Below are 11,546 nucleotides of genomic sequence, written 5' to 3' on the forward strand. Positions count from 1 at the left end.
GCTTACTTAACTTTTTATTGCATATTCTTTTTGTATTTTTACCTTTTAATTTAGTTAAACAATTTTGTTGGTCTATCATCATCATACTTTGTTCAGCAGGTGAATCCGTTTGTCTGGCTCTGCTCCTGCCCGCCGCTGGTGCCTGCTTCTTCTCTGCTTTCCGGTCTCACGTGTGTGTTGTATACATACATTTCTGGGCTGCGTATTTTCTGAGTGGGGTTCATTTCACCTCACACGAGGGCTTCCTATTTTATTCATTTCTTTGCAAATGGAATAATTTAATTCTTTACTGCATATTGTGCTGGTTGTTTTTGTTTCCACTTGATTCAAGCTGGTGTCACCTGGGAAGAGGAAACCTCAACTGAGAAGATAGATATTCTCATCAGATTGGCTCATAGTCAAGTCTGTGCCACATTTTCTTGATGGATGATTGTTGGGGGAAGGTCCAGCCCATTGTGGGTGGGGACATTCCTGAGATGATGGTCCTGGGTTCTATAAGAAGCTGACTCTTCTATAAGAAGCCATGGGGAGCAAACCAGCAAGAAGCAACCCTCAATGGCCTCTGCATTAAGGTTCCTGCCCTGACTTCCATAGGTGTAAGCTATAAAGTGAAATAAACTCTTTCTTCCCCCAATTGGCTTTTTCCAGGGTTTTATCACAGCAACAGAAACCTAATTGGAGCATATACAATCCACTGTGTCTCACAATTTCTTGGTTTTGCATATTTAAATTTTTGTCTATATTTATGTCTGTATAATGTATGTACTTTCTTGTGCATTTATAACATTCTATTAACAATAATTAATGTAGCATGTATGTGCACATGTGTGGTATATGTGTGTATGTGCTCATGTGTGGTATACATGTATGTGGTATGTGTGTGCGTGTGTGCATGCGCGTGTGTGTGCTCAATTCTGTGTGGACTTGTGAGAAGTCCAGAGGAGAATGCCTAGGGCTGTCCCTAGTGCTCTCTGCTTTCTGATATTGGAGCCTGCTGTTTTGTTTGTTTCTTTGTTTTTTGGTAGGCTGGCAGCTCCAGGGCCTGAGAGATCCTCCTGTGTCTGGCTCCTCTTAGCCATTCCTATCTTTTTATGGATGTGCTTTACCATCCACCTGCTGATAGGTGTCTGCTGTGTGTCAGCTGAACACTCTTTGGGTACAGCCCTGAGGAACATGATTCCCAGAGAGGCTGTCCTGGCTTGTAGTTTCAGCAGAAGCAAAATTCCTTTCTTGGTGAGGTTTGATCTGTTTCTTAAGCACCAGAGATGGACAGGGAGTTGCAAAAGGAGTCTAACTGCAGCAATGGCTCAATGACCCAGTAGTTAGAGCATCAGGCTGCTCTTAAAGAGGACCAAATTCAATTCTGCACTTGCCTGGCACTCACAACCATCTGTAACTCCCTTTCCAGGGGACACCCTACTCCTTTCTGGCTTCTATGGGCACAGCTCTCACATACAGAATAAGTCTTCAAACAAAGAAAATTTGGTGTAAATACACATTGTACAAAACAAAGCTGTCTTATTGAATTGTAAAGAAGAATGAAGTGAGGCTGGCCTGGACTGTGTGAAAAAGGGGATGGAGGTGGGCATTGAGCTGGTCCAGTGGGTAAAGTCAGACTTTGAGTTCTATCCCTGGAACCTGCACAGGGGAAGGAGAAAACTAATTTTCTATTTGTTCTCTGATCTGCACGTGTGCTATGACAATCACACAGACACACCGATAATAAATAAATCACATTCTTTAAAAGCCTTCAAATGGGAATTAAATTATGTTCCTATTGTGGCTAGAAATGGATTCATTTATTAAAACAAGACAGACATAGACAGACTCAGACAAATACATCCTTTCCTCTAATGTTAGGCATTTGAACAGAGAAATATACAAACAGGGCCAATTTGATTAGGTCAGGGGGCGTTTATTGGGGGAAGGCAGAGGCCTAGAGGAAAGGAGCAGGGGGTAGAGGGAAGTGGTGAGGGAGGACAAGAGAGTATTGTGGGGGTGAATGTGAGCCCCATGTAGGACTATGTCATAATGAATCCTCTATTTTCAGCTCTAGCTGAATCAATTAATGCGGTATACAGACTTGAAGTATTATTCAGCGCTGGAAGGTGCTACTGCATATTGTTACTTAGGCATGGAAAGCAAGGAGGCTGAATTTCCCAGAGCCCTGTAAATGTGTGGGACTGCTCAGAAATGCTGGCTGTATATCTGCATCAGTCAGAGGCCCAGGCAGAGACTGTAGGAACTTTCTGCGGGAATAATGGTAATAATATTGACTGTTGATGGCATTTCCACAGAAAAAGAAACATGCAGGAAGGAAAAATGGTCAGCTGAGGAGACGGGAGACCTCAACATGTTGAATAGAAGTGACTTGCAGTGTGTGTGTGTCCCAGAGCCCAGGGTTCCAAAGCATGCACACATAACCATTCCGCTTGGTAAATGAGACACAAACAATGGAGACTAACGGAGAGATTATGTGTTTACATGCCATCATTTGTCTTTTCTTCCTTCTCTCTCTTTCTTTCCCCCATCCCCCCTTTCTCCCTGTCTCTCTCTCTCCCCTTACACCCCCTTTCTTTCCCTCCTTTGCATCCCCACTGTTTTGTTTGTTGAGATAAGAGCATACTATGTAGTCAAGATTGGCCTCAAACTCGCAAACCTCCTGCTTCAGCTTCCTGGGAATGTTGGGATGACAGGTGTGTGCTATGATGCCTAACTTTAGACTCAGACTTTCAGAACAGAATAGAGCTGGCACTTACAAAGCCAGCATCCTGAGGGGAGATACACCGTTTGCCTGGCAGTGGCACAAATGCAACTTAAAGGACCACACCCCTAGGGCCAGGTGTAGTTCAGTTTGTTAAGTACAGGGAATCAAACCCAGGTTCTCTGGAAGAGTAGCCATCACTTTCCCAACCCCCACAGGTTTGACTGTATAGCCCTGGTTGTCCTGGAACTCTGTAGACCAAGCTGGCTTTGAATTTAGATCCGCCTGCCTCTGCTTCCCAAGTGCTGGGATTAAAGGCGTGCTCCACCACCGCCCCCTCAGTTGACACTTGGTATCATAAGTCAAATTGCTACAGAACCGGTGTCATGGAAGGGGAAGTTTCAAGGCTGCACCTGTTGACATCATCCTGCGTGGATGGTGGAGATCCCCCTAGCAGCTTTTTTAGTACCTAGTGCTCAAAGCTTGAAAATCAGAGCCCTTTCCCATCACAGTGAGGTCATTTTTAAGAACACAGCCTTTTATGGTTTACACAGCAGAGAACAGTTTCCTTATAATCCACTCACCGTTTCGGCCTGTGAATATTTGCTACAGCCTAAATGAATCTGTTCTCAGAATCCACACACTGGAATTGGACAGACTGTTGGATAGGGCCAAGAAGTACATAGTCAGGAGAAACCTGTATCCAGAGCTCCGGCAGCCATGTAAACTCTGTGTCTGATGGTGCCTGTCTGTATCCCATGCTGTGGAGGGTACACAGGAGGAACCCTGGCAGCCAGGCTAGACTAAAGAGTGAGCTTCTGTTTCTGGAGAGATCCTGGCTCTAAACAACAACCAGCTCCACCATGCAGGCAAACTAAGTTCTGTTCTCTGGAGCACAGAAGATGCTGCCCAGGGGAGGGGTGTTTGCAGGTTAGCCATCAGTCTAACGATGAACTTTCCTCTGTCCATTTAACCCTTTGACATTTAAACATACACACACACACACACACACACACACACGTACCACATACACACATACATACACACCACACACACCACACACCACACACACACCACACACACATACACACCACACACATACACACACATACACACACACATACACCACACACATACACACACATACACGCCCATACACACACACACCACACACACCACACACACATACACACCCATACACACACACCACACACACCACACACACATACACACACCACACACACACCACACACACCACACACACATGCATAGACACACATACACACACACCACACACACACATACACACACACCACACACACACCACACACACACATACACACACCACACACACCACACACACACACGCATAGACACACCACACACATACCACACACACACATACACACACACCACACACACACATACACATACCACACACACCACACACACCATACACACCACACACACATACACACCACACACATACACACACACACACCACACACATATATCACACACACATATACACACATACACACACACACCACACACACACATACACACACAACACACACAACACAGATACACACACATGCCACACACACATATATCACACACACACACACACACCACACACCACACACACATATACACACACACACACCACACACACCACACACACCACATACACCACACACACACATATACACACACATACACACCACACACATACACACATACACACACACATACACACACACACCACACACACACACACACACACCACACACACATACACACATACACACACCACACACACATACACACACCACACACACATACACACATACACACACCACACACACATACACACACACACCACACACATATATCACACACACATATACACACATACACACACACACCACACACACATACACACACACCACACACACCACACACACCACACACACATATACACACACACACCACACACACCACACACACACATATACACACACACCACACACATATACACACCACACACATACACACATACACACACACACACCACACACATATATCACACACACATATATACACATACACACACCACACCCACATACACACACACCACACACACCACACACAACACAGATACACACACATGCCACACACACATATATCACACACACACACCACACACACCACACACACATATACACACACACACACACCACACACACCACACATACCACACACACCACACACACACACACCACACACATATATCACACACACATATACACACATACACACACACACCACACACACATACACACACACCACACACACCACACACAACACAGATACACACACATGCCACACACACATATATCACACACACACACACCACACACACCACACACACACATATACACACACACCACACACACATACTCACCACACACATACACACATACACACACACACACACGCACACACACCAGGTATGGAGTAGAGGAGCAAAACTGGCACTGCTAGAGTGTCACCTAACCTTGACCTCATCTCCCTCCCTACTCCATTCTTTCCTCTTGATAATTGGATGATCTATTTTCTACCACGGGAAAACCTTGATAAATTCTAGTTTCACAGGCCCCCACTGTTAAGAGTTGGCTTAGACTGTCAGATAGGCCTCAGGTTTTAAAACTTTTCTGTGAGTGGGTGTTTTGCTTCCACATCTGTCTGTGTACCACATGTGCACTGTGCCCAGAGAGGCCAGAATGGAGTGTTGGATATCCTGGAGCTGGAGGAAGAGCTGGCTGTGAGATGCCATGTGGGTGCTGGGATCAAACCCAGGTCCTCTGCAACAGCAGCTGGGCTCCAACTGCTGAGCTGCTTCAGAGGCCTCTGGGGGATGTTGAATTTGAATTAAATGCATTTGTACTAGGAGATGCCCATGGGCCTTTGGGGACCAGGAGTGGAGTGTTCAGGTTTGACTCTAGATTCACTATGGACCCTTTGGAGGTGGGGCCTAGCTGTGACCCATCCAGGGGAACTGTGAAGGTCAAGCCTAGAGTGCTCTCTTCCCACCCAGTGGCCCACAGTTTCTGCACATGCCTCCTCCATGGTATTGGGTGAGGGGTGTTAGTAAGAACAAAAATAAAATTAAAAAGGACACAAAGCTCAGAGGGGTGGAATAGATTTTCTTGGCTGACAAAATAAGCAAATTCAAGCTGAATTGAGAGTAAAAATGCAGGTTTGTTTGGGGGCAGCTCTTGGGAGGGTTCACCGGTCCCAAAGAATGGGGCCAGGGAAATCGCCATGCAGACAGGGAGACAGAAGTAGGAGAGAAAGAAGAGAACTGTGCAGCAGGGAGGGAGAGGGGGAGGGGGGAGGGAGAGGGGAAGGGGAGGGGGAGGGAAGTGAAGAGAAGTGAGAGGGAAGGGGAGAGAGAAAGGATGAGGGAGGGAGGTAGGGAGGGAGGGAGAGAGGAAGGGGAAAAGAGAGGGGGAGGGAGTGGGAGGGAAGGAGAGAGAAAGCTTGGGAGCCTGGTATCTGGATAATGTAGGAAGTGCCTCTGGGGGAGGGGAAGCCCAGACCCTAGGTTGGAAAGTTCAGGGTAGGAGGAGTATGCCAGCAGTACTCTGTAACAGGGGGACAGCATACCCTGTGATTGAGGGATCTGAGAAAACCTGGAGGCCAGGTCCGCTTTGATAGTGTTAAAAAGAGTCTGAAATTCAACAGTGTGGGGAGGCGAAGGGGAGATGGAAGGAAGTATCAGCCGGCAGATATGTGAACTATACAGTTATAAATATACATATTTATAAATATGTAGAACTCGAAAAGAAAAAAAATTATTCACAAGCCATCCTGGAGTTATGGCCAAGGGTATACCCTCTGAACTCCAAAGAAAGTCTCGTCAGCATTGCGGGACGGCAGCAGAGGCTGGGTGAGGTTGGAGCAGAGGACATCTCCACGGGCAAGCGGCGTAAGGCGCTGTAAAGACACTGTACAGTCCTGTCCGAAGCGCCGACGCAGCAAGCTGATGCTGTGCACAGCGGGGGAGCAGATGCCCACAACCAGGCTGGCCCTGTGCTGCAGGGCGCTACCTGAGGAGGAGCAGTTGGCCAGTGTCACCTGGATATGCAGCCTGTAGATGCCGTCTTGATGGATACGCAGATTGCCCTTCTCCAGCCCTGGTCCGTGCGTGAAGGATCTTCCCAGGGCTGGGCCTGCTCCCCAGCGCAGTGTGAGGTCCTTTTGAGGGTCTGGGGACAGAAGTTAAATGGAATGAGAAGTTAAGACAGGGAGAAGAAAGAAGAGGGAGGTGGGATAGGCACAGGAGATGTTGGAGAGGCAGAGAGATGGAAAAAGTTTGGTAGAGATGGAGAGAGAATGAGAGGTACAGACACACAGAAGTCATAGAGATACACATCTGAGAAGACAGATGGACAGACGATCCAAGGAGGAGAGCCACGGGGTGTGGTGCATAAGAAGCTTAAGGCTGTTGCAGCTTTGCATGCTTATCACTTTGCCTCTGTCTCCAGCAATACCCTGGGTTCAAAGGACCACAAGGGTTTGGGTCAGCATGACAAGACCATCTACAAAGTCCCTTGTCACTATCCTTGTGGTGGCTCACTAAATTGTCTTAGTCTAGAATCACTATGGAAGCGGATCTCTGAGCTCATCTCTCAGCGGGGTTATGAACTGAGGCATGACTCACCCTGCATGTGGGTGGGGCCGTGCTACAGGCAGGGTCCTGGACTGAATGTAAGGAGAGAAATTGCTGAACTCTAGCTTTCATCTTGCTACTTCCTGACTGAGGATGTGAAGTGACCATCGGCAGCAGGCTCCTGCCTCCATGCCTTCTCTCTTAAGTTGCTTTTGTTCATTATTTCATTTTGTTATTTTGTTTCAGCAATTAAAAAAGTAACGGAATTGTTGATTCAAATATCTTAATTCCTGATTACAGCAGCTTAAAGCCACTATCTGGAAGGTCCTTAACAAATGACTGAAGCAGCAAGAGAAAATACGTTTAATTAGTTATTGATTTTGAGACAGGATCTAGCTATACAGTCTAGGGTAGTCTCAAGCTCAAGATGCTTCTGCCTCAGTCTGCTGATTACTAGAATAACCAGTGTGCCCAGAGAGGACGGATTTATTAAAGTTATGGTTACTTGGTTATTAATTTCAAGATCTAAGTACTAATAAATGTTACTACTAGAAGTTTATTTTTTTATCTTTATTAACTTGAGTATTTCTTAGTTACATTTCAATTGTAGAAGTTTATTTTTAAATGTTGAGGCAAAATCTTGCTGTAGCTTGAGCGGACCTGGAACTTGCAATGCCCCTGTCTCAGCTCAGCAGTGTTAGAATGACAGCTGTGCATCACCACACCCCACAGGGTCTTACTTTGAAGAAGGCATCCAAATCCCAGAATGACACAAGTAATGCCTTGGTTTAATTCTCTGCCTATGTTCCAGCGTTTGTGCTTTCCTTCGGTTGTGTGTGGCATTTTGAAAGGCCTCTGCCACTGTCATGCCGGCCACTCTGAGTGGGATTCTAGGCAGGGGCTCCAGGCCTGAGCCGTGCAGGCCCCCAGCTCCTCATTGCCCTTTTCACTAAGATGCAGCCTCTTAGAGGTGCGTCGAGAAGACAAAGGGACAGGGGAGCTGGATCACCACAGCTCCAGGAAAGGAGAGGATAGAGGAGGTGGTACTAGCTGTCTGCCTGTGCCGTGCTGTGCTGAGGATGAAGCCCAGGGCTTCCTGAATGCCGAGTTCAGGGCCAGCCAACTCAGGCCATACCCTTCAGATGCCCCTCCCTCCCTCCGTCCCTCCCTCCCCTCTTTCCTGCCTTCATCCTCCATCCCAGACCACTGGATTCCCAGCCTTACCTGTGAGATTCAGCTGTAACTCAGCTACGTGCAACTGAAAGAAAATAGAAAATAGAGACAGCGCATTAGAGCTTGGAAGGCTCTCTGGTCCGGTGTGTAGGCTGTCTGTGATCCATCCTGCGTCTCCACTGGCCCAATTTAAGATTTTTTTTCGTTGATTTTTCTTTGTTGTAAAGTCTTATAGAGGCCCGCGCGAAGTTGCAGTCCTCACTCAAAGTAACAAGGTGGCCCAAACAATCTAACTAACGCTTTGTTTTCCCAGGAACCCGGGACTCAGGCCACCTTTCCCACTACTTCTCCAAAGACACGGGTGGGCGGTGCCTGACCTTTTAGCCGCAGGCAGCTCGGGATCCCTTCAGTACCAGCTAGGTAAGCCCCCAGCAACGTGTGCGTCAATCTCAGACGCCGTAGGGAAAGTCGGGGACCTAATCGTCCTGGCGCTCAAGGCCGCATCTTTCCCAGTCCGGAACCGCCGCCGCCGCCGCCCGCGTCTGCTCCGGTGCAGCTGGGACCGGCCTGGCTTCCATAATCGACTTCTCCTGTTTTCTCTCTGTGTCCTCCTTTTGATCCATCTCATTCCAATTTCGCTCCCCCCTCCCCCATCCCTGTCCGCGTCCTTTGCCTGTGCTGTAGCGCATCCTCTAGGTTCACCCTCCCAGCGCCTGTCTGGTCCCCTCCAGCCGATGGGCACCTGAATATTCTCTCTCTCCCCTACTTCTTTCTTCCTCTCACCTCAGGTGGCTCCAGCAGCACGTGCTGAGGCTTACTGAGGTGCCCGCCGCAGAGGAGCCACCAGCAAATCGCAATAATCACCATCAGCAGCCACGGCAGCAGGCGCTGGAACGCGGACCAGCTCCAGCGCACCCAGGGGTAAGGGCGACCTTCCTCGGGCATCTCTGCACGAATAGCGGCGGCCAGAAGGCAGCGGGAAGCGGTAGCTTCCTCAGCCGAACTTCTGAAGCTTCTGCCTTCCTTGACCTGCCCTTAGAACCCGGGGGATGTCCGACTCAGGGGGCAGGGAAATCCCCTGGAGCTTGTGGCACCTTCTGCCATCCCGCAGATAGGCCTGCTTCAGCTTGTCCCTCAGGCACAGAATATTTTGTCTTCTGATGGGGCACCCAGCCCCTGCTGCTTCTGCCTGGTGTTCGTTCGTTCGTTCATTCATTCATTCAACAAATCATTCACTAAGTATCTATTAGTGGTTCACTGGGCTGGGTGCTAGGCAATCAGAGAGCATCTGCATCCAGGGATCCCATGTGCTCCCCAAAATGTTTGGACAGTCTGTAAGCTCTTCCCTGTGGGCCGTTATAAACATCTCACATTGGAACTCATCACATAGCCCAGGCTGGCCTAGAACTTGCCATGTTGTCCATGTGACCTGCATTGCTCAAGCAGCCCAGGTAGGGGTGGAACTTTTCATGTACCCCAGGCTGGCCCTAACTCATCCTTCTGAGCACAGGCGTGAGCTGCCACATTCGGCTTTCTCTCGATGGCGTTTTGATTAACTACTGCCCGCCTCTATCCAGGTCACGGGAAACTGAGAGCACGACCTCATCTGCAGGTAGACACAGCCATTGCACTCCTACACTTACTTCAGTTGTGGTAATTAACACGAGATGTCCTGGCAAGGTTTGGCACGGATTGGAGCGGATTGGAGCGGGGCCATGGGATTTCACCCCTCCCTAAGGCTTTCTGGGCAGTCCTGGTTGCTGAAAAAGGGACATCACTGTCACTTTCTTCAGTGTTGTGATCACCAGTAAGTTGTCATTGCTCCACAAAAAATGGCCTCCTGCCCACGACTCAGCGTAGCACAGATAGAAAGAGACAGGAAAGCTTGTAAGCAGTGGCAGTTGTGGGGGTGGGGACAGTACTCCGCTAGGAAGAATATGTTCAGTAGGAGGAGAGGAGTGGACTAGAGAGGAGGAAGGGGATGGGTATGACTAAGATTCATTATGTGACCATACGAAGCTGTCAGACAGTAAAGAGCAAGCAGGTGACACCCAGGCTGACACCCAGGCCGACACCCAGGCCGGGGCTTTCAGGCAGCTTCCATTTTGCCTCAGTGTCAGATGAGATTGAGCAGCTGAGAGTTTACATGGAACCAGCAGAGGCAAGAAAACAGTTTGCGGGTAGCTGCTGAGGTGTGGAGCTGGGCAGTCTGGGGCTTTTTATCTCTCCTGTCCCTGGTGTCCTCTCCTCTGGGCCTTTCTCTGGGCACTCCCAAGAGTGCTGTGTGTTCTTCACGGAAGTCCATTTTACCCAGAATCCAGACTGTTCTATAAGATGTTGGAACACATCTACAAGCTCAAGTTCTTCCAAAGTTGAGATATTCACTAAAGGAAAGGGTGCCAGGAAGACCTTGCCTCTGAAACGGGTTTGAGCTGGCCCAGCTAGAGGCCACCACCACTTTCAGATCCTGTTTTGGGGAGAACTTGTTGGTCAGTGACCCTTGGATCTAATCTCCTGCAGTTCAGTTGTAGTGAGATTAACATGGGGTTGGAGAGACGTCTATCCCAGAGTGAGGCCTCACTTCCCAGCACCCACGTCAAACGGTTTCAAATGATCTGAAATTCCAGTTCCAGGAGGACTTGGCAATTCTGATTTCCAAGGCACCTGTACTCATGCGCACATATCACCCCATACATATAAATAAAATAAAACAAATCTTTTAAAATCTATGGAGCAGGCTGGGAATATGGCTCAGTGGATACGGGCCCTGAAGTGGACATTTAAGAGTACTCTGGAAAGTCAGTTGTGATAATGGTGTTTTGCTGGGGCAGACATGATGGAGGATTCTTTGCTAACAACGTGAGTGTATTGGTCTACCTTACATTACATCATTGAGCTGCATTTGCCAGGCCTCTGTAGAGAGGAAAAGCATCAAAAAACTTCTGGTGCTGTGCTGCACTTTCTTGCAGTTTCCCTGAACTCAGGCTGATT

At 48.3% G+C, this 11,546-nt stretch overlaps 1 protein-coding gene across 4 annotated transcripts; it reads right to left on the minus strand.

Annotated features, from left to right (window-relative positions):
• Nucleotides 1-11,245, minus strand: Cd70 (Cd70 molecule). 4 transcript variants are annotated; one of them, XM_087565065.1, is made up of 4 exons: nucleotides 9,339-11,245; nucleotides 8,607-8,640; nucleotides 6,820-6,978; nucleotides 1-341 (listed from the first exon to the last, which is right to left on the minus strand). In XM_087565065.1, the coding sequence occupies exons 1-4, from the start codon at nucleotides 9,498-9,500 to the stop codon at nucleotides 226-228; spliced, it is 471 nt and encodes a 156-aa protein (XP_087421191.1). In that variant the 5' UTR covers nucleotides 9,501-11,245; the 3' UTR covers nucleotides 1-225.
• Between the last annotated feature and the right edge of the window lie 301 nt (nucleotides 11,246-11,546).

This window comes from Rattus norvegicus, chromosome 9 (assembly GCF_021556685.1).
Source record: "Rattus norvegicus strain SHRSP/BbbUtx chromosome 9, alternate assembly SHRSP_T2T, whole genome shotgun sequence".
Classification (NCBI taxonomy): domain Eukaryota; kingdom Metazoa; phylum Chordata; class Mammalia; order Rodentia; family Muridae; genus Rattus; species Rattus norvegicus.

Excerpts from the sequence above, each read along its gene's own strand:
- Cd70 (XM_087565064.1), bottom strand. The coding sequence starts at position 9,500 with ATGCCCGAGGAAGGTCGCCCTTACCCCTGGGTGCGCTGGAGCTGGTCC. Across the intron at positions 8,641-9,338 it reads TGCTGCTGGAGCCACCTGAG|TTGCACGTAGCTGAGTTACA; the intron begins GTGAGAGGAAGA and ends ATTTTCTTTCAG. Across the intron at positions 6,979-8,606 it reads GTTACAGCTGAATCTCACAG|ACCCTCAAAAGGACCTCACA; the intron begins GTAAGGCTGGGA and ends TTCTGTCCCCAG.